Source organism: Doryrhamphus excisus, linkage group LG13, assembly GCF_037039965.1.
Source record: "Doryrhamphus excisus strain RoL-2023G ecotype Guam linkage group LG13, RoL_Dexc_Guam_v1.1, whole genome shotgun sequence".
NCBI classification, from domain to species: Eukaryota; Metazoa; Chordata; class Actinopteri; order Syngnathiformes; family Syngnathidae; genus Doryrhamphus; species Doryrhamphus excisus.
In genome coordinates this window covers 8,825,568-8,848,885 of record NC_136369.1, presented here as the reverse complement: position 1 = coordinate 8,848,885, position 23,318 = coordinate 8,825,568, and the positions used below count along the sequence as shown (strand labels likewise).

Below are 23,318 nucleotides of genomic sequence, written 5' to 3'. Positions count from 1 at the left end.
CTAGGAGACCCAAGTTCAATTCCACCCTCGGCCATCTCTGTGTGGAGTTTGTGAGTGTGAATGGTTGTTTGTCTATATGTGCCCTGTGATTGGCTGGCGACCAGTCCAGGGTGTACCCCGCCTCTCGCCCAAACACAGCTGGGATAGGCTCCAGCACCCCCACAGCCTTTGTGAGGACAATGGTAAAATGAATGAATGAACAATTATCTATGTATTGTAATGACTGTATTTTAAAAACAAATTTATATTACAATGAGTTTGCAATTTTGATTGTTTTATGACTACTGCCTTGTGTTGTAGGTATTTTCATTTGTACATTTCATGAAGGAAAGGTGCATTTTGGCAAATATTTAATAATTACTCAGTGGAACTCTGGTTTAAGTAAATCAAATTAGATTTCTACCACATGGATATGTACATTGAAAGGGTGTTGCTAAATATTATGTAAGATTCTAAACAAGACGCTTCTCCTTCATATTCTAGTGACCCAGTTTCAGCCGGGCAGCTATTCCTGAAGAGTTTGCTGTCATTCATACAGAGTTGAGGAAGGGCATTTAAAAATACACAGAAAAATGTAGCATTGTGTTGACAAAAGGCCACAAATGAAAGAATGTTTTTTCACTGCCATTTGCATGGAGTTGGGTGACATGGCTCCCTGCCTGGTCTGGACCCCTACGTGACCAGTGCGGTGCACTTTTTGCTCCAAGCGGGACTGGGCAGGGGGAAACCACGCAATGTAGGTTTTAAATGAGTCTCTTATATAGCCAAGTATAAAATTGGTGCTGTATGTCAAAACACGCGTAGACATTGGGATGCTGAGGAATGTAACTTTTTCCATAGAAGGAAAAATATATTGAAGACTGGAGCTTGAAAGAAGTTGAAAGCAACTGTTGAACAAACTATTGGAGGCAAATACGTTTAGGAGATGACCTGGAATTCCACAAAAAGCAAATACTAATTTCTCAGTAAGAGCCAAATGATCAGGTTATCAGGCCAAAGTCATAAAAGAAGCACTTGTGTTGTGTTTGATGCCTGGAAAAGAGTAAAAGTTGCGTAAAACTATAATTCTATCACCATTTCTGAAACAGTATGCTTCTTAATACAATCAATTTTGGTTTGGTAAAGTATCTGCACAGCACAACTGGACCGAAAGTCAATGCTGACATCTGGTGGAGTGGCATTGTCACTGCACACACAAAAACTGTGGTAGATTAAAACAGTGGTAGATTAAAAATAGGAAAGAGCTGCAGTTATAGAGGGTCTACAGTGGTATGAAAAAGTTTGATTTTGCTTTATAAATCACTAATTGTTTTGATCAGGCATTTGAGTTAAATATATCATATAGCTGACAAACATACTGGTGTATGAGAAGTGAAATGAAGTTTATAGGATTTACAGAAAGTCTGCAATAATTATTTAAACTAAAGTAACTTTGGACACCCTTGTTGTTTTATTGATTTGATTACCTTGAACACTAATTATTGGAATACAAAATTTGTTTTAATAAGCTCATCTGCATACATAAGTGAAGCCAAACGTGGAGTCCTCCTCTGGTGCGGCGCCACGCCCATCTCGGCGCAGTCCAGTCTACCAAATTACCTGTGCACAGTGGTGCGCTGGAAGAAATTAGCACTGCATGGGCTGCGCCACACTCCGCCACCTTGGGCTGCGCCAAGAAATTAGAGCCCAATGACCCTAAACACTGCTCAATTTCTACTCGTTGGGGTCAAAGTCTATGAGCATAAGGCAGACTTGACAAAAAGTACTGCAAATTGTTGGATTTCGGCCATTGACACATACGTACTTAAAATGAGACACTGCATTTTACTTGCTTGGAAAATGTCATTTTTGAACAGCCAAATCCACCTTTGTGCACTGCATCCATTGTTTTTCTGTTTTCCTATTTTTACATATTGGGCATGTATTACATTAAATGTTAAAGTCACCTTTTTTTTTTTACCCCACACTTAAATAATTCCACACAAAAGGTCTATCAAATACATATGAAAACAATGTAAGCTCTGGAAACAGTCAAAGTTGTAAGACATTTTAAACACATACACAAGGTATATTAACACTTTTTTTCTGAACAACAACAAATACAATACAACGATAGTTCTGCCTTGAATAAAGGGGTCATCAGGGGTTGGAAGTACCTTGATTTGTTAAAGCTATCATCTTTGGTTTAAACAAAATTATTGATTAGATAGTGACTGAAATACACATACAGTATTGTACCGCTTAGTTATTCCAAATAGGAATAAACTACAACCAAAGGTTTATCTAATTAAAGCTTTCTGAAAATGTTGACCAATTTATCTTTTTAAAAAAGTGATCTGAATAGTTCAGTGCTTCTCAAATAGAGGGGTGGGGCCCCCTGCTGGGGCACGGGGGACATGGGATGATTACTTTCAATGTTGTTGCAGACCTGGCAACATGTACCAATATATTGTACTCAACACGCAATTTGCCTTTTGAATAAAAAGCTTGTATGCTTCATAGCACTCCTTTATGTTGCATTTTCTCAATTGTATTTCATATGGTGTGTGTCCGTGTGTGTGTGTGTGTTTGCAAACCTTTCTGTCCCCATGGTTGGACATGACAGAAAATAGCTGATAACCACTGGATTAGATCATGCAAGTACTTGTAATGTGTGCTGTTCCAGCCAGGATTGTTTTTTGTCTGATATTAACACTAAGCTCATAAATATCAAATATTCACCACATCTTCATTGCAACTTTTATGGCCATGAAGCCATTTTTACATGAAATTGTCCTGTGCAATTTGACCACATTATGCCTAAAAGTAAAACGCTGGTAGATTTTAATACAGTGTGAACCACAACAGTGGCTGTGGAGAAGGCTGAAACGCCAAAGCCAACACTGTCTGGTGGTCTCGTGATTGTACTGTACAGTAACCAGATCCTACCTGGTGGTCATGTCATCAAAATCCTTGCCTGACATGTCTTCACTAGTGTCTCCTTCTTTAACAAAGCCTATAAATACTAACCAGTTACCTGTAATTATTCTTGATTTGTAGAAAATAGCCTGAAATATACGAGACCACAATGCAGCAGGAGCTCATGTTCTTTTGGCAGGTTTCGCAGTGAGTTGTCGTTCTCTCTCCAGCTCCTTCTCACGTTGGTGCTCCTTCTCGAGTGCCTCCTTTTGCTGCTGTTGCTGCAGCTTCAAAGCTCTTTTCTGAAATGAAACAGAACAGTTAGAAACATAAGGTTTTACACTCCACAAGTAAGGGGCTAGAAACACAAGTACCGTATTTTCCGCACTATAAGACACACTTAAAAGCCTTTCATTTTCTAAAATTCGATGGTGCGTATAATAACCTGATGCACCTTGTGTGCGTACTAATTTCCAAAACGCTTGATAGACTTGATAGACCTTTTCACGCTGATGCAGGACGTAATGCAATCAATCAGAGAGCATTACGTACTACATACAGTACGTACGCTTACATCCGCCACGCCGGCAACATTGCTGAACAGCCTGACACTGACTCCGACAACGGTAAGAGGGAACCCGCCATGTTTGATAGTGAAATTGCCCGACAGAAGATGATAACTTTCATGGATTTGTGGGAAATGAGTGATTAAAATATGGTAAGTGTATTGTTAAATAGTTCAATAAAGTTCAACTAAATTCACTGTTTTGCTTCAGTTAAGTGTTTTTTTTGTGACTGTGTGTTTTAACATTAACACGCCTTATGTGAGGGTTAAGTATAAAAATTGAGACTGCGCCATTTAATCCGGTGCATCTAAAATGCCATTTTACATGCATATAAGTATGCATTTTACACATATAAAACAATGATACAATTGAGAGATAAAGCAAGTCTCAAGCAAAATGAGTAGATAGAATAGAGACAATGAAAACTAAAGGCTTTACTATGCTGGAGGGTCACAACACCGGTGTAAGTGACACTGGCACACTCAAGTCAAGTCAAGTTTATTTATATAGCACTTAATCACAAAAGAGCGTCACTTTACAAGCATGCAACAATAGACAAATGACATCCCCTGATCTGAACCCCCATCCAGGTAAGAAAATAAAAAAACTCTCTAGAACTGTCACAATATCACATTTTGCTGGTCGATAATTATAAAAAAAATATTGTCAATATTCAATATTATCGCAATTTTTTAAAATTCATTTTAGTCATGAGAGGTGTCATTCACATTTGCACCACTAGTGTACCGTGTACCTGTGAGAGACATGAGCTCGCCTGTATGTGTGTATTTTTTTTGTAATGTAGCCAGCGACACCGTCTACTTGGTGGGTGTGCACCATTTTGTACTGTTTTGTTTATATTTGCAGCCCAAATGCCTCAACAATCGCTGACTGTCAGAACCAAGGCGCCACTGCCCGAGCACCGCCATCTTTACTTTTTTTCCCTCAGTTGAGAAAACTGTCCATACCTGTTGTTTAAAACCAAAATATTAATATAATGCCACAGTGTGCTTGTGGCATTTACATTAAAATTGCTTTTGTGTCATCATTGATGTTAGCGTATGCTGGCTCTATGAGCTCACTGCAGAGGGTAGTCAAGATGTCAGAAGGGCCACCTGCGTAACTATGCTACAGCATAATTCAACCATAAGCCTAAGCAGATTTTGCCATGGTTTGCAAAACACTCAAGAGTTACCTTTAGCTTTGTTGTCCTTTCATGGATGAAAATCATCTCTTTCCTGATGTTGACCAGTTTGTTGTGGTAAATCTTGGCCTCTGTAAACTGAAGTCAACAAAGTGTATGAGGGATGATGAGGACAGCCTTTGAATGGGCAACTGGTACAAGTGGTCAAACATACCAATGAATTTAGGTCCAGTAAGGTATTGCAATCGCGGAACTTTGTAACTTCTTGGTCCAGAGCGTCTAACAATATGAGCTGATTTTGTCTGGATGAGACACAAGTAAGGAGCACAAAATAATGTTAAAATGTGTCTGAATATTGAACAACGTCTTTTTAGCATGTAGGCCTGGGTGATAAACCGAAAATGAACTGAACTATTACATTCATATACATTTTCATTTATAAATTTAAATAATGAGAAAATATCTGTGACCTTTGATGGTCATCTGCAAGTTGCAGATTTTCCATTGGAATTAATCAAATTCCAAAAGCACTGCAATACGTATTCCGGGGGGCATAAGGTGGCAGTGTAACCTTGTTAGACACTATAGAATAAAACAACCTAAAGCCAGTTATTGGAAAACAACAGCAAATGGTGTTGCTAAACCAAGTGACTAACCAAACTTATCACAAAACTAAAAGCAAATAGTGGAACATAATATCAACCCCAGTAAAGACCCCTGATCACGTGGACATTGTGGCATTTAAAGTGTGCATGATGAAGTACTCACGTGACTTCTTGGAGTGTACGTTTAGAATTCTGCAGACTGGGGAGGTAGTGGGACAGCAAGCCCTCTGTGAGTTTGCACACAGCATTCTTATCAACACACACATTTTCCAGAGAGGTGCAGCTCTCCACACGTGATTGCTCCGGTGCTGACAGCTGCTCATCTGAAGGGTGAAGGAAAATGTTTTATTTACTTCAGTTGAAGGCATACTCTGAAAAGAAGATACTTTTGACAGTGCACATGAAGAAGCAAGGCAACATATTGTGGCGCTTCAGCTGCTTAATAGGAAGATGCTCTTTTTATTGGGGGCAATAGTCAGAACGGAAATGGCAACCAGCTTAACACACAATGGGAATAGCTACACATGACACTGGTGGTGACAGATAAAAAGATCAAAAAGATAAACATGTCACAGCAAACTTAACACAAACAGGCGTACGGCACGTCCACATAGCGTTTTACGCACGTAGATTTAAAAAGCAATTCACATTAGAGGTTTCCTCCCACATTCCAAAAACGTGCTCGGTTAATTGGCGACTCCAAATTGTCCATAGGTATGAATGTGAGTGTGAATGGTTGTTTGTCTATATGTGCCCTGTGATTGGCTGGCGACCACTCCAGGGTGTACCCCACCACTCGCCTGAAGAGAGCTGGGATAGGCTCCAGCATGCCCAAAACCCTAGTGAGGATAAGCTATATAGAAAATGGATGGATGAATGGACAAAACAATACAGGTGCCTTTTTAAATGTTCATTGTCCACAAATTAACGCTGAACTATATTATTGTCAATATTTCTTGAGACCAAATAACCCATTGTTATGATAATATATATCATAATCATACAATATTTCCTTTCATATGCCATCTTTCGCTCTGTAAAGTTGCAAAATTCGTGACATGCATTTTCTCGCAGGCAAGTCATACTGTCTATGAAACGTCTGCAGCATTTCTTGAAATGCTGCCATTAATGTCAGTATTAATAGTTCCAGCTTGTAGTTGTGCAATGCCAGCTCACTGTTTTTGTCTTATCTTCTTGTCTCTATCTATTTATGTCCAGGCTACCCACCTGTCCTCAGACATTTATAATTAAAAAAAATATTTAGAATAAAAAATGTTATACTCTGTAGCAACATTGGTAGTTCCATCCCTCACTGTGCCTGGACTGCTGTGTCGTTGTGCAGGTAGTTCGCACAGGAACAGCTCCTCTAACCGCTGGTTGGTTATAGAAGGTGCCATTAATGACTATTGTCTTGAAAAAAAGGCATATATTCTCTGTCTAGCTTTTTGTATCCTTCCCCTTGACCATGATGTTGAACAATCTTTGCTTTCAGGTCATTTGACAGTTGTTTTGAGGCTCCCATGCTGCAATTACCCACCTTAAATACCCTGCTCGTGGTTGGCTTCACTTGTGTAAGCAGGTCAAGGGTTAATGAGCTTACCGTACATATTTTGTGTTCTAATAATTAGTATTAAAAGGTATTTAAATCAATAAAACAAGGATGCCCAATTTTATGCACCTGCCTACTTTTGTTCATTTGCTATATGATATATTTAACTGAAATTGCTGATCCCAACAACCAGTCCTCATACTATAACTGTGCTGAACATAAAATAAAGTGGAGTGCAATGACAATAAAGATCTATAATATTCTATTTTGGTAGATTTGATTGCTTAAAAAATGTTTCTCGTGTTTTGATAGTGTCTGTTTAACTTGAACAGCAGAGACTCTTCGAATGGCCTGTGGTGGTAAGTGTAGGTTTGTTGTCACTGTACACACCGTCTATGTGCGGAAGTTCGTCCTGAGACGAGGGTCCTTCATCCTCCATTCCCTCCATAGACTCAGCCAGGCTCAATAATCTGTAAAAGACGAAAGGAAATCACTTATTTTATATATCAGTTCACTGATATGACCATAACCATGTGACGCGTTACGTGCGTCACATGGCGGAGCATTTAGACAGAGGAAGTGTGTCGCTAACTAGCTAACAAACAGTTAGCGTCTTGGTTGTGTGGCCAAAATGGCTTGTTATCCGCCACACGGCCAACGAATGAGTGTCCCAGTTTACAACATTACCTGTTTCGATTTCCTCTCAGCAGCAACTCCAGCCGTATGGAAATTCACGTTCAGTGGATCAGAAGCAGACAAAACACCGACGAGATTTCCATTATGTCTGCTGGAGATGACAAACATCATGTGACTCGTTCGTCACGTGACCAAGGACGGCTCCACCAAACTTGCTTGCTTTACTTCCGACTACGACAGAATGTTACTGGCACCACCTCGGTGTCCCAGGCGCGGCGTTGATGCTGGCATTAGCGTTCCAAAACAAGTATGTCGAGCGGTGAGTTTAAATTCTGACTACGTAATACGCCTCCCGAAAAGCATTTCTGGAAGCTGCTGACACGATATGACCACTCGCCGGCTAGCTAGCCCGTTACTGGTTAGCTATAGCAACTGTTTTAATAATTAGGTACCTTGTGTCGTCTCTTTTTAGAATGCCACTTTGTATGTATGTGCATGTGTATAACTCATGGTGAAAGAAAATGGATAACCCGGTGAGCAGTTTGTGTTTTGTCATCACTTTCAGCTGCCAATGGAGTTAGAAATGCACCCCATCGAGATGTGAATGATTAGCCCAGAGGAAGCGCGTTTAAATGCAGAGCTCACCGAGACACACCTGGGTTACTTTTGAAGATGTCAGGTGGTAATCTGTTGAGCAAGGTGCGCTCCGCCTTCCGGAGGGAACCGGACGACTGGGATCTGAGTGACACTGCTCCCTTTGACTTTTCCGACGACCTGGTGGAGGATGATACGCCCAAATTCAACAAGCTAAAGGTGGTGGTCTCCGGCGAAATGTCGGATTATTCCGCCGGGGCTCCGTCCAACGGAGTGGCAGTGAATACGCTGGTGGTGGCGGCGGATCATCAACGTGATGATGACGATGACTCCCTGCTAGACTCTTCCTCCAGCTTGGGCAGCCCGGGTTTAAACATGGACCCATGTGACAGCTGCACCAAGAAGAGGGAGACCATCAAGCAGAGGAGAGTGATGAAGAGGCTGGTCATTGCAGCTGTGCTCTACTTTCTTTTTATGACCGCCGAAATTATAGGTAACAAGAGATTACATGACATTGCTCACATGCATGTTTGGCTAATTTGACATGCACAGTTGTCCATAGATCTCAATAGCAGTGTGAATGGTTGTTTGTCTATATATGTGTCTTGTGATTGACTGGCAGCCGGTCCAGGGTGTACCCCTCCTTTCTCACAAAAATCAACTGGGATAGGCTCCAGCTCAGTAACCTGCCTGGTGCAGCCAGCTCAAACAAGAATGAAAGTCAAGAGTACTAGTCAGTGACCTAACAACCCAACCTAAACTGTTAACGCTTGCACCTGGTCATCCTGTTTTATAGTCATATTTCAGTCTTATGCAAGAGCTGCTTGTTAAAACATAACCTTCCAAGCAGAGGAAATGACAAGAGAAGAGTAAATCTGGCTGGACACTCACTGGAGTGGTGCACAATGCAAGGTTTACCTTGGGTACTCCGCATCACAAATAGTCTCATTCTCTTTTGCAGCAATGTACAGTTCCCTCCCCCATCATATTAAGAGGTTATATTACTGACATAAGCATAATGTACAATATACAATACAGTGAAGTCAAACACAATCAGTTCCTGTTCACGGTTTGAGCGGATTTGTTCAGATTATAAACCATTCCAATGTTTGCAGTTGGAAATAATGGAAATCAAAATAATCTCTTTTCTTTGTCAAACTTGCCACCATAATAGCAGAATGGTTTAATTAATGCATTTACATATACAAGTGTAAATGTCAAATTATTGTCTTAATATTAGCAGAGATTAACTGCCGTAAAATGAAAAAAAAAACAATAAAATGCTTTAATTTTCATAACAATAAAGAGCATGACGTCAATGCATGATTGCGGTTTGAGCGCCAAATTTTGTGTGGCTTTAGACAAAATGACATTTATTGACTTTAAACTGTATTTTGATTCTTACTTATTGTTAAAAGCTTTGTGATAAATGATAGTTATGTTATCTTTGTAAAGGCACCTTTGTATATTATGGCCAGTGAGTGTATATTCAGTATGGCTCTCCTTCCTTGGCAAGCGCAGCTGCTTATTTTGAAAGAAAATGCGTGCAGGTAATTACCTCTTTCAATGAGGTTATTCCTTAACCTGCAGCTATGCAGAATTGTGCAATAACTTCAAAGACAACTTTACAGAACTGGAGGGGTTTCAATTCTGATTCTTTTGATGCATTTCTTACACTGGATTACATTAGATGTGGATGTTTACCCAATGTTATGACTTTCGAGTTTATGTGTGTCTGAGTTTGTGTGCTTTTGTTTATAGGTGGCTATGTGTCAAACAGCTTAGCCATTATGACTGATGCTGTGCACATGCTAACAGACGTAGTGGGCATCCTGTTTTCTCTGCTGGCTCTGTGGCTCTCCACTAAACCACCAACCAAGAGATTCACCTTTGGACTTCATCGGCTTGGTAAGGTTGTCATTTCAAATTTGCACAAAGCTTCACTGTGCTCTCCCATTTGTTATTTTTTTGAAAGTGATTACCAAAACATCCCTCAAACTAATGTGCTGTAATCAATACATAATGTTTTTTTTCTATTCAATGCATTTCACAGAATAAACACTGCAAAATAAAACCAATACTGCAATAAGCAACACAAGTTATAGCAAAAATGACGAAACACTGTGTGTGATTCAGAGTGATTTTTCCTGAGATGTGATATTAGATTAGATTGAAGGCAGATTCCTTCCTACCCTATTGCATAACTAGCACTCTGTCATGTCTTGCATGGCAGGTTGGACTTAAGTTTAGGCTTTTCTGAGTTTTTATGTAATTTCCTGTTTTTTTTTCTCTGCTTTTATTCTGTTTTTTCTTTTCTATTTGGTGCAATAGCTATTCCTATTTGCTTTATGGTCAATGAAAAGCTGTGTAACAGTACCTGTTTTGTAGTAACCGCTGTTATGGATTAGGTGAAGCCACACTACACTGTAAATTGCATATTTACAATTAGGAATGGGGGATATAAACGATATAAATTTGGCCCATGATAGAGATTTTGCCTATTGCCCTATCAAGCTAATGCATGTTGGCCACATAGTCTAGCCGCGCCTGCAAAATTGAGCGCGGCAAGCTGCAACAAGCTGCAGCACATCACCAATGATCCCAATAAAGGCACATAGTCAAACATGCTTTTTAATCTTTATTGCCGGCCTACATGTCAACAACAGCGCTCGGGTCCAACACTGTATTCTAAAATTTACACACACATTTCTCAGTCACTAGCAACAGCAATAAAAGACACGCTTCCTTATTACCCACCATGTTAGCATATCTTACACCTATCCAGCCTGTTCTCTATTATTTTATTGTTAGAACTTGCCTTCCATGAGGATGTAATGTCGGTTTTGGTCAAGTAGTTTGTAAAATAAATTAGCCGCAAAACATGCAACTTATAGTCCAGAAAATACGGTAAAATGTCTAATACTGCATACAAAAATATTCTCAAAATGACATACTATGTTAATTTATTGAGAAATAAATCCAATAACAGTTTGGCTTTCCTATGTAACCTGTTCTGAAATGGTTCTATTATCATGCAGTATAAATGATGTAGGCCATATCACCCATCCCTATTTACAATTCAAAGGCGAAACATGGAAATAATTTTGACTACTGGGTAGTTATCACCCAACTGAAGTAGGATACACACTGAACAGGTTTAACACTACACACTCCATTTCACAGTTTGGTACCCCACTATACTGAGAGAAAGGGGAACTAAATGATTGTTACGGGAAGCAGATTCTAGAGGGAATAGTTTCATGCATTCATTTCCTCCACCAAGGACGTACTGTATTTATTTTCTTTGCTGTTTCTTGATTAGGATTATATGAACGACTAAACTAATTTCTTTTCTTTTTCCTGCTACTCGCACACACCAATACGCAAATCTTGAAGGGTCAGATGGGTGTCTATAAAAATGTACAATCTGGTGAAGTGCATAGTCTTTGCAGTGATGATATTTTGGTTCCAACTGGAGTGGTTCTCAGTAGTCAGTAAGAGTGCTACCATGTGATCATTGATCTTTTTGTGGTGCAGAGGTGGTATCAGCGGTCCTCAGTGTGGCGCTCATCTACATCCTGACGGCCATACTGCTCTTTGAGGCGGTTCAGAGAACAGTACACAAAGACTTTGATATCGATGGTGACGTCATGCTCATCACGGCAGCTGTGGGGGTGGCGGTCAACATCATGTGAGTTTTTTTTACATGTCCTTTTTTGATGTGAACCCACACAGTCCACTAAGACAGTGACACCGTTCTCTTTGTGTGTTATTGTTTGTCTACAGTAGTGTTAGATGGACATAAGCCTGTGTAATGTTTCAATATAATTTTACTTTTCAGAATGGGCTTCTTATTAAACCAAGGTGGTCACCCTCACGCTCATGGCCATGGTCACTCCCATGGCCCCGCAACTGTGTCAGGGTCACGGTGTGCAGGGTCGGAGCAGAACCAAAGGTCACATGGCAGTCTGGCTGTCCGAGCTGCCTTCATCCATGCTTTGGGCGATCTTTTTCAAAGCGTTGGGGTTCTCATAGCTGCCTACATTGTCCGCTTTAAGGTGCCTTCTCTCTCTTGTACTTATGGCTTTATTACTGTTATTATGAAACAATTGTTGGTTTAGAACAGGGGTGTATAAATATGAGTATTTATGTACATATATACTATATCACGGGTGCACACACATTTTCAGCATGTATGATACAAGTCAAAATGATCTACTCCTAACATACATAAAACTTTGAAACTACGATACTAAATGCTAATGATTAGTATTTTACATTTAGTTTCAAAGTTTACAGGTAATCTAAATAGTTTATCATTCAATAATTCACAATGAAATTCAATTAATTCCTCAATAATTTTGTACATAGCCTTAGTACTATGTTAGTTGATATAGTTAGATAGCGTTCATGAGAATATTTAGTGGAAGCAGCATTCTTGTCTAGCACGGCCTTAATCCTCTTGGGCATGGAATTCACCAGAGCTGTGCAGGTGTTGAAGTTGTACTTAGTATAAATGTATACTCTCTTCACAGCCCGAGTACAAACTGGCAGACCCCATCTGTACGTACATCTTCTCTGTTCTCGTTGTCTTCACCACAGTCCGCATCATACGCGACACTACAATCATCGTGCTGGAGGGCAAGTGTCCCATTTTTTAATTCAAATGTGATGCCTTGCGTTTTTGCCAGAGGATTCAAGTAGTTTTCACTTTTTTTGGGTCCAGGTGTCCCCAGACATTTAGACACTGTGCAGATTAAAGAAGATCTCCTGAAGCTGGAGGACGTCCAGTCTGTGGATGAGTTGAATGTTTGGGCACTGACTACTGATAAGACTTCAGCACTTGTGCATCTTCAGCTCGGTGAGTCCTTGAACACAACATGTATGCATCTAATGTATATTGCAATTTCATGATTAGATTCTGCCATAATAAGTAAGACAAGGTTACACATTTGAAGCAGCGGAGTCTTTGACATAACATTCCAGTGTGCGTTGATTGGAGTCCTCTGAACAATTATATTAATTATGTATTTGGATTCAGATATTTATGGTATGGAGCTTTTGGTTAGGTACAGAGACATACTGAAATCTCACGTATTATGCTTTAAAGTGAAAGATTGAAATAATGGATAGGGCTTGTGTGCACTGTGTAGCGCTCATGCGCACAATTTCTTAAGTCATGTATTTCGCCGTGGGGGCGGAGAAACTGATATGAAGGGCACCTCACAAGCCAGGAGAGTGAGGGAGTGGATGACCGAAGTGTGACACCGGAGGACATATGCGAATTGTGGCTTGTTTTTTTAGGTTCCCATAGTACAATAAATCAAACATTAAAACAGCAAAAATACATAATGTAATGTAAAGTATGGATACTATAGCTAATAACACAAATGCTAGTCTTTTAAATGTATGTATGAAGGTTGCCTTTTTAAAAGAATTATTTTTAAGTGGTGTCTCGCATTTTCTATGCGATTGGACAGCCGTGACGTGACATACCCCGACAAAGACCAGATAAGAAAATACCAGTTAGCTGGCATTGTTCAGCGACACTCTTTAACTCTAACTTTTAATGCCGCACTTTAGCCAATAAGGAACTCGCATATACTAAAAATAAAATAATCATTCACACTGTTTAAACTTTGTTTCTCGTTCCTCAAAATAAATATTGTAAATCATATTTGTTCTTATTCAGGTTTTCTTCATTGGATAAGTAGGTTTACTGGTTTGTGTTGTAAGTGAAATGTGAAGTTTAGTCGCGTTTCTGAGACTCTGATATTCTTCGTTTGGACTCTGACCCGGAGCTTTCATTTTTGATCTGCGTCAGTGCTATTTTTGGCATATGTTACTGACCTGTCAGGAATGGGCAGGTGAGATGTTTATCACTTAAAACAAGCCGTCTGGAATGTAACTTTGTCTGTTTTTCATCTTTTGGCTTTTAACTCCTATTAAAAGTGTCACAATTACTCCTTGAATTTTAAGACAAGTAGGATTCTTCATGAGCTTTTTTTTCCCATTCCCACATCAAATCACAGCGCCCTCCAGTGCCAGCAACTGGGAAGACGTCCAGGCAAAGGCCCGTCACCTGCTGCTTCACACTTACGGCTTGACCAGATGCACAGTGCAGGTCCAGACGCACCGACAGAGGCCAGTGCGCACTTGTGCACAATGTCAGCAGCCTAGTGCCTAAAGACACATTCCTACATTCACTTCCTCTTTATGCATTTCCGTGGAGCTACGTGGCATCAAGGAGTCGAGAAGTGGCTGTTGTACCTCTCTCACAGCTCATTGGCAGTGCAGGAACCTAAGGAAGCATAAGTGGTGCTAAAAGAAACCTGAAGAGTGGAGCAATATCAGTAAGACGATATAAGGATCACTGCAACCTGTGAGGACTGAATGATCTGCAGTGTTGGAAACATTCTCTTAATTCACCATTATTGCCTATATTTAATCTCTATTTACTTATTTTACTTTTTGATTTATGGTGATCGCCACAGCCTCATCATAAGCATCTTATAATTTGAATGTGTTTGTCGACTTATTTTTACCAGGAATGTACACACAACGCTCACTGACTCACTCTTTAGTGTTATGTTAGCCTTTAACCAGAATCACTTTTCTATTCATAATACTGTAAAAGTAGATTTGGTTATAATTTCCATAACAGTATGGCTGAGTATGATAAGAGCTGCTTTCACCTCAATGGTGACTGAGTATTCTAGTACTGAGTGGACTCTCCTGCAATATTTCAAAGTAAACAATGCTGTTAAGACATTTTGAGGAGGGTCTACCCTCTGATGGGACAGAATCATATAAACCGAACTCACTGCTTTCATTTGTAATAAAGTATTTTATTTATTTTTTGTTTCATGTCCAGTGCTTAAATGTTTACTTACATCATATTATGACTACCGTGTGACCGTGCATGTCTGCTGCATCAAAAATAAATGCTCAGTTTTGATTGGCACTATTAGGATGCCAACATGTCAAGTTTGCACTTCATACCAAGGCTCCGTTGGCGCCTTCTGTGGTGACATTTTGTATCTAGTGGGCCATCTTCCCCTCCTTTGTGGTTTCATCTACCTTCTCACTATGGTGGAGGACCATCGGATAGGCTGAAGCTGTGCCCTTTTCATGTGTCACGTTGGAGGTCACCAAATGTGAAGATACGATTCAGAACAAGACAGGAATTGAGGATAATTGGACTTAACTTGCACCGAACAAAGCAAGGCACCACCCCTCGGTTTTTGTTTTAACTTGTGGGTCACCTCATTGTGTTTACTACTGTGGTTGTAGTATACAGTCATGTTACAGTAGCATAACATTACATAATGTAATATATAAAGCAGTGTAATTCCACATCACAGTGAACTGAGTTGTTTAGTGGTAATGTCCGTTCTCGCCACTAGATGGTACACTTTTATAGTAGCTTCTGTGTGACTATAATGAGATAGAATGCATTTGCAGATTACAGTTTGGCCTCCCACTTGTCAGCTCTTCACCCGGAGCATATGCATGCAAGAATATGAAACATTTAAATTGTTTTATGTTTCTAACCGGTTGAATTTCAAATACAGAAAAGGCCTTTGTCACAGTACAGATAATAGGTGTATGTTGCCATATAGTCGTTTGTCTGCTGATAAACACAATTAACTGATAAGGTCTACACAGGGAGTGTCTCAGTTTCCAGGCAACAACTTTGTGACCATAAAACCATACTGTGTGTGTTTACACACACTGACGTGCAGGTCGAAATACAATTTGTCATATCACAGTTTATAACATGACAAAAGTAAACCATTTAGGTGGACTGCTGCCCTTTTGGTGTGCAAATACTGAACAGACAAAAAAACCTGTGGAACAGAAGCATCGCAGTTTGCGCAGAACGGATTCTATTAGACTGAACGGTGGAAGGCTGGCTGACCTTTCACTTGGTGAGACTCTTCACCAACTCCAGTTCCTCCACTGGCTTCCACTGCTGATTGATGGTGATAAGCTGCAAAGAAGGCCAGAAATAAAATGAGCCCATAGGTTGCAGAAACACTTAGGAGGCCCCAAAAGTAGCAGCTCATTGGTGTGCAGACACACACACACACACACACACACATCAATATCCATTTGGTACTTATTTGATAATGTTTCTCCCTCGGTGACTCATCAAAGCTGACCAGCAGTCCGGAAAATTCTGCTCATGTCGCAGCATTAATTTGAACAAACGGCACACAAAAACCAAACAAACTGTGATGGTTTCACCTTTTGGGGCTTGGATGGATCCACTCTCTCCCATGGTTCTGGATTAGAGGTCTTATTCAAACTGAAAACAATAAAAATACTGCATGACGAGTAAAGTAACTGGAAAAAAAATCACGGCTTTGATAATAACAGTACACTCACATGACATCAGATTTGGTTAGAAGAAAGTAGATGGAAGCTGCAGTGGCCCCTGTCGCAGCAAAAGCCATGAACCCGATCAAAGGGATCAGCTGCATGCAATGTCATGAAATAACTGAAATTGTCATTTGAAGTTTCACAAAAGAGCATCAAAAGTCAAACTCACCTCTTTTTTCTTTTTCAACATTTGGAAAAATCCCCTCATTTTTTTTTAAACTTCTTTGATACCTGAAAAGAAACATGCCGTAATTCCACTTGATGTGCAGACAATTAAGTTTAAAATGTCATCTCTGTGTAGCAGCTCTCACCTTTTGTCACAGAGAAGGTCTCAACCTTGTCTTGTCAGGGGAGCATCCGTCCTGCCTGCTCTCGGCTGACATACGTTGGAGGAGAACGAGTACGAGGTGAAAGGCACGTAGACGCGCTCTGCTTCCTGTACTGCTATTCACCAGTGGAGGATTTGTCAAACAGATTTATGCTGCTGATCAATACAATACTGAGTCCACAGTGCCCCCTTGCAGCACATAGATGGAAGTGAAAGAGTGACAAGATAAAAGACACTCAAGCTCTGGTTGAACTGTTTTTAATAAAGTAATTTTATGTTTTCTAATGAGAAATTATCTAGAAGCTGTTTGGTATGTCTGGATTTGCTGGGCTGTGAGAGAAGGTCTCATTTTCTTGAGGGACTGCAGGAAGTATGTGTGTTTTATGGTAGAAGCCTCCATGTTTTCTTCTAACAACGCCAGCAGAGCAGCCTGGAAAACAATACCATGTTTTGAAACATCCTATGTGTTCGAGGAAACCGGGAAGTCGTACATTTCCAACATCCGACAAGGAAAAGGGTAAACGTTCAAAGTTGGAGCCCCTACACGTGGCTGCAGTATTGATGTGTCATTCGCGTCCACTACATTAACTATATTTAGTTTTATATATATATATATATATATAGAAAGAAGCCCCGGAGTTACCTCTTTACAAAGATTTTCCAAGTCAGCTCCAGAGTAAAGATCAGTTCCGGCAGCCAGCTCCTCCAAACATACGTCAGGATCCACAGGCATGGACTTTGTGCACACCTTCAGGATGGCAAGACGTGTCTAAACACAAAAACAATGCACACATATAAATGGACGTGCACTGGAAATCCTGTCAGCAACACTAAAACATTAAAATTAAATAAATGAAGGGCTGTAATTCTGGTCGACACTAATGAGGATAAGCGGCATAGAAAAGAATGAATTGACGGATGGAATTCTGGTTGACACATCACATTATAGCATAACAACAGGGGTCTCAAACATGCGGCCCTGACACTAGTTTGAGGCCCCTGCCTTGATATGAAAGTTTAATGTTAGTGCGGCCCGCACAAGTTTAATATGGATGCTGTATGGTATCATGTACCCAGAAAAAATTATTACGTTTGATTAATGTTCATGTTAAAGGTTAAATAACTGTTAATAGTTATCCTCCCTATCCGTGTGGAAGTGGTAAGTTTTTGGCTATTTAAGTTTAAAGGAAATAACTTGAAGGCTACCGTTTAGGTCGCTAGCTCTCTAGTTTGAGAGTTAGCATGTGTCACAAGACCCTGCAGTTGCGCAATATGTTGTAAATAAAAAGAGTATAAATGTGACTATAGTCGTGTTTTGTCATGTCTACAGGGCTCTAATAATGCTTTGTTAATTTTAATCTGAAAAAAATAATTTGTCTACCCACCAACTATATGTGGTTTCTTAATTTTTAATTATTTGCCGTTTTATTATTATTATATTTATTTATTACTGATTGATTGATATTCTTTATTCTTGATCTTATTTTGTGTAGAAAAATAAAAATTAAGATATTTGAGAACAGTGGAATGTTTTATCAGAGCTTTTCTTGTAGAAAATCGGAACAAAAGCAAAGTTTATTAAATGTATATTTAATAAATGCTTTTTTTTTTTTTTTTGGAAAACCTGATGCGGCCCAGCCTCGCCCAGACCCTAGCTCCAGTGGCCCCCAGGTAAATTGAGTTTGAGACCCGTGCATAACAACATTGAGTTATGCACTTTTGCAAGATAAAGCCAGATCAAATCTCAGCAGATGCTTGCAGAAAAATGTATTATTTTTAAAGCAAAATGTATTTTGGCTGAGAAAATAGTTATATAGTAATATCAAGATATCAAGATATACATGGATCCCATTATATGGACTATATGGCTGCGCTATAATGTAACAAAAACTAGAAGAATTAAACCTATGCTATCATATCATAACAAAATAAAGACACCATGCAATGAATGCCGCTTCGGGGTTGTGAGCAGCCTCAGTGATTATATTAGCAATCTTGGACACTTAGTAAGTGCTGTGATCTTCTGGTGATGTCATGCATCATCTCTCTATGATCTTGCCCATAATGAAGTAAACCACTGGCAGTGGTGCTGTTAATAGGTGTTCTGAATACTAGTGGAAGAATGACAAATATGGGAGAAAAAAACAACATTATGGAGTCATGTCTGTTATTAAGACAGGACAAATAGCTAACCTGCTGGTCAGGTGGTGGTACATAGATAATATGGTCCAATCTGCCAGGCCTCAGTAGAGCACTGTCCAAACAGTCTGGCCTGTTTGTGGCGGCTACAACCATCACGTCTTTGTTACACACTTCCTGGCAGTCCGTCTGTCACAGAGCAGAATATTTAATAGTGTCAACTGTCTGTCATAGAGCAGAAATATTTGTTTACTGCAATGATTAGCAGTCCATTAAAACACATTTAAAAAAATGTCTAACCTGTTCTTGAGTGTGGTCTTCCTCTGCTCCGTGTCTTTGGAGGATCTTCTGCTCTCCTCTCCTTTCCAGCGTCTTCAGTCCCACACCGTCCATTTCATTGAGAAGCACAGACAAGAGTCGAGTCTGAACAGTATTAGCTGCCTGACTGCTGGACCGAGAGCCGATCAGAGAGTCTATCTCGTCAAGGAACAAGACACAGGGAGAACAGGCCCGTGCCTGGCGAAACAGCTGTAGATGTTGCACATATGTACAAATAAGTTTGCAGAAGACACAAATACAGTAACAGTCTCAAAAGTAAAAAGACACAGCACCTGTGACAGAGCCTGTTCTGAGTCTCCCACGTAGGGAGAGTAGAGGTCAGCACCACTGACAGACAGGAAGGTACAGCGAGAGGCGGAGGCTGCTGCTCGGACCAGTGTCGTCTTTGAACATCCTGGAGGTCCATAGAGAAGCACACCACGAGGCCGACCCAGACCAAGACGAGAGAAGGCCTCGGGGTACATCATCGGCCACTCGATACTCTTCAATGAACACACACAGAGGAGTACATAAGAGAGAATATCCAGCAGCACTCACAAGACAAAACATCAGGTAAGAGAAGCATTGTTGGAGACGACCACAACATATAGACTTCTGGATTTTTTTCATACAACACAAATTTCCATTCCAGTTTTCTTCAAACTGAACAGAAAATTCAATGTGTAGGCTGGGGCAGAGGATGACAGAGTTTCATCCGGATGTGATCCAAATTACACATGTGGCTCTGAAACTCTGAAAATGCTGCTGCAGTATCCATGGATCTGACAAAAGCCTGTGATACAATCGATCATGATATCCTAATAACTAAATTAGAAAGGTACGGAATCAGAGGATGTGTCTTGAATTGGGTCAAAAAGCTACTTAGCTAACTGGAAGCAATATATAAAACTAGGAGAACACACATCTACAAGTTTAAATATTACACGTGGAGTACCCCAGGGGTCAATTCTGGGACCAAAGAAGAAGAGTCTTGAACAGGTCATTTTCATTCATTCATTCATTCATTTTCTACCGCTTATCCTCACGAGAGTCGCGGGAGGTGCTGGAGCCTATCCCAGCTGTCTTCGGGCGAGAGGCGGGGTACACCCTGGACTGGTTGCCAGCCAATCACAGGGCACATACAGACAAACAACCATTCACACTCACATTCATACCTATGGACAATTTGGAGTCGCCAATTAACCTAGCATGTTTTTGGAATGTGGGAGGAAACCGGAGTACCCGGAGAAAACTCACACATGCACGGGGAGAACATGCAAACTCCACACAGAGATGGTCGAGGGTGGAATTGAACCCTGGTCTCCTAGCTGTGAGGTCTGCGGGCTAACCACTCGACCGCCATGCAGTCCAACAGGTCATTTTATGATATGTTTATCTTGTTTATTATTTATCACCGTTTTGATTGTTATATTTATGATAATTATTTATTATGGTTGTGAAAATCATCAAGCTTTGCTTCTTCCTAATCCTTTTGGACATGTGGAACTGTGAATTGAATTATGCTATGTATTCTATTGTAACTTGATGCATGTTCAAATAAAATTAAACCATGACCAAAATCATATGCTTATGTCACACCGTGTCAGGTTGTAATTTGTGATTTGTGATGTTAAAATGGAAAGCAATATTAATGATGTATTTTGGGCTAAACAATCATTAATCAGTATTGAAGAGCTCTTAGATACACAGTGGCCATAATGCAGTTGTACATCACTGCAAAATATAACCACAACAATAAATATATGGTTACAAATATATTACATCTCAGTCACAATAGAACATGTTTGTATTTTACCTGTCTTAGTTTCAGTTTGATCTCGTCAAGGCCTCCGATTTGTTCCCACGTTACTGGAGACAGGTCTGTCCGCCCCAGGCTACTCCGCAGGCAGGAGGGCTGCACCAACTTCAAAGCTTCTAGGAAATGCTTCATGTCCACTATCTGCTCTCCTGAACCCTGCATACAATAAAACAACTTCAGTTTGATGACACCACATAAAGATGTAAAGAATTCCCCTCTTGATGCACCATTGGTATAACCTTTGCATTTTCTCGCATAGCGTGCATGGCGGCCTCCCTGCACAAGGCGCTGAGGTCCGACCCAACAAAACCTGTGGTTCTTTGTGCCAGCTCTGCCATATCCATGCTGGGACACACTGGCATCTTTTCACACAGAACAGACAAGATATCTGCTCTCTGCTGCAAAGTGGGAACCCCAATGATGACCTAAAGAAAAGACACAATTTCAAAAAATGCATGTATTATTTTGTAATTTAACATTCGTATACCTCTCTGTCAAATCTTCCAGGCCTGCGCAGTGCTGGGTCTAAGCTGTCCGGCCGATTGGTGGCGCCGACAACCAGGAATCGATCCGACTGGTCCACCCCGTCCAATAGTGTAAGGAGCTGAGCCACCAGGCGGTTCTCTGGTGCAGATGTGCCAGTTCTTCTCGGACACAGAGAGTCCAACTCATCTAAGAACAGCACGCATGGACCCTCCTCTGCTGCAGCACGAGCCTGCACAAACATTGCTCGCAACATCTCCTCGCTCTCACCTGGTCGGGGCCGCACCACCTGGAACAGTCAGGTACATTTTTTTAAAGCTTATGAAATGCAGAAATTCACTTACATTTGATGTATCAAGCATTATACAAAAGCATAACTGAGTGCCAGTATATATATACAGTATACCTCTGGCCCTCTGACCACAACAAGGCTGGCTCCCACTTCTCCCACCACTTTCCGGACCAGCTGGGTCTTCCCAACACCTGGAGGCCCAACCAGCAGTATGCCCCTGGGACAAGACACACCCAGAGAATTTAGGGTTCCTGGATAGAGCAGTGGCAGTTGCAGCATCTCTCTCAGCAACGCATTCACCTAAGCAAAAAGGAAAACTTCACTGTACAGTTATATGCAGTGTGGTGGAAAGCAACACATTATTCAAGTGTGTGAAGGCTAACCTCCTCCAGACCCCCCAGAGGCACCTTTCGCTGGTCCTGAAGATGGGCTTGGAAGTGCCTGACAGTCTGGATATGAGCAATCTCCATAGCAGTTTTGGAGGTGACAAGTCCAGCCGTGTTACTATCCGGATAGATGTTTTCTATCACAACATATCTTATGTCTGTGTCGAAATCCTCAAGGTTCACAACATGGTTCCTCTGCACCAAGACACCCTTCAGCATGTCTTTCAAGAGCTCATGAACAAATCGAGGAGGTGTGTTTCTTTTAAATTCAACACTCTGGACGACTACGCTTAACTTCATGCCTTTCAGTTTGGGACAATGTACGTGTGTGAGCTGCTCAGGCTCCAGGGTTAGGCGTGATGGTGGAAGACGGACCAGACCTGGAGAACAGCACTTCATGTCCACCTGCAGGAAGCCTTCAGCCAGGTCAGGCCGAGGCCACGCGGTACACAGACAGCTTCCCCCAGGAAGAGACACCAGCAGCGGGGAGCCCAAGCTCAAGCCCAACGCTGACATCAAACATGGTCCTAGTCTGCATCTCTGCGAGCCCTGATCTGACGTGTCTACTGACAACAGTTTCAGAGACATTGTTCAGATCTAACGTTGGAGACTGGCATGTAAACGTCGATGAAATTTCACAATCCAGAGATGGATACATTCACACGTACCGAGGTGGTAAACTCCGGGCTTTGCTGTGCTACTACGAGCTAACGGAAATGGCTACTTGCCTCGTCGAAAATGTCGTCGGTAAGAAACAGTTTAAAAGCTATGATAGTGCTTCATACAAATTAAGAGTTTATTGATATTCGCACATTATACAGATTATATAGTTTACGACATACATACTACAGCGCCGACAGCTAATGTTTACTACATCCATGTGGCGTACAACTAGATGGCCAACAAAAACATTTTCCTGTGTCGATGTCGGTGACTTCCGTTTTACATATTTTAACACCTTATGACGTTGAAAACCATAAAAAATCCCTTATTTCTAATTTATAAAATGTCTAAATTAGTCGTGTTATTCTAGAAAGAAATGTACGAGTAGTATACTCCTTAGCATTTTCCAAATTAAAACAAAATGATGTTATTTTAAATATATATTCCGGTTATTTAGGTATCATTTATTGTTGATAAATAAACATCACTATTTGAGCGTTATTTCCTAAAAAC

At 40.7% G+C, this 23,318-nt stretch overlaps 4 protein-coding genes across 6 annotated transcripts; 1 reads left to right on the top strand and 3 right to left on the bottom strand.

Moving 5' to 3' along the window:
• Positions 1–201: 201 nt before the first annotated feature.
• bloc1s6 (biogenesis of lysosomal organelles complex-1, subunit 6, pallidin) lies at positions 202–7,604 on the bottom strand. Its single transcript, XM_058089140.2, has 6 exons — positions 7,450–7,604; positions 7,153–7,232; positions 5,377–5,536; positions 4,823–4,910; positions 4,660–4,746; positions 202–3,200 (listed from the first exon to the last, which is right to left on the bottom strand). The coding sequence occupies exons 2-6, from the start codon at positions 7,208–7,210 to the stop codon at positions 3,081–3,083; spliced, it is 513 nt and encodes a 170-aa protein (XP_057945123.2). The 5' UTR covers positions 7,211–7,232; positions 7,450–7,604; the 3' UTR covers positions 202–3,080.
• Positions 7,564–14,847, top strand: slc30a4 (solute carrier family 30 member 4). The gene is made up of 8 exons (XM_058089139.2): positions 7,564–7,717; positions 7,964–8,485; positions 9,754–9,900; positions 11,530–11,683; positions 11,834–12,050; positions 12,528–12,633; positions 12,719–12,853; positions 14,025–14,847. Exons 2-8 carry the CDS (start codon positions 8,071–8,073, stop codon positions 14,177–14,179), a joined length of 1,329 nt encoding a protein of 442 aa, XP_057945122.2. The 5' UTR covers positions 7,564–7,717; positions 7,964–8,070; the 3' UTR covers positions 14,180–14,847.
• coxfal3 (cytochrome c oxidase associated subunit FA4L3) lies at positions 14,287–16,855 on the bottom strand. 2 transcript variants are annotated; one of them, XM_078795783.1, is made up of 5 exons: positions 16,547–16,855; positions 16,384–16,472; positions 16,243–16,303; positions 15,914–15,985; positions 14,287–15,842 (listed from the first exon to the last, which is right to left on the bottom strand). In XM_078795783.1, the coding sequence occupies exons 1-4, from the start codon at positions 16,583–16,585 to the stop codon at positions 15,917–15,919; spliced, it is 258 nt and encodes an 85-aa protein (XP_078651909.1). In that variant the 5' UTR covers positions 16,586–16,855; the 3' UTR covers positions 14,287–15,842; positions 15,914–15,916. The 2 variants fall into 2 exon arrangements, with proteins under 2 accessions (XP_078651909.1, XP_078651910.1); XM_078795784.1 differs by having other exon boundaries at positions 14,287–15,117.
• A 94-nt stretch (positions 16,856–16,949) lies between these two features.
• On the bottom strand, positions 16,950–23,048 carry afg2b (AAA ATPase AFG2B). Of its 2 annotated transcripts, XM_058089138.2 has the most exons (11): positions 22,811–23,048; positions 22,140–22,705; positions 21,871–22,056; positions 21,469–21,753; positions 21,221–21,406; positions 20,979–21,137; positions 19,456–19,665; positions 19,145–19,372; positions 18,899–19,033; positions 17,349–17,474; positions 16,950–17,135 (listed from the first exon to the last, which is right to left on the bottom strand). In XM_058089138.2, the coding sequence occupies exons 2-11, from the start codon at positions 22,656–22,658 to the stop codon at positions 16,998–17,000; spliced, it is 2,172 nt and encodes a 723-aa protein (XP_057945121.2). In that variant the 5' UTR covers positions 22,659–22,705; positions 22,811–23,048; the 3' UTR covers positions 16,950–16,997. The 2 variants fall into 2 exon arrangements, with proteins under 2 accessions (XP_057945121.2, XP_057945119.2); XM_058089136.2 differs by having other exon boundaries at positions 22,140–23,048.
• Between the last annotated feature and the right edge of the window lie 270 nt (positions 23,049–23,318).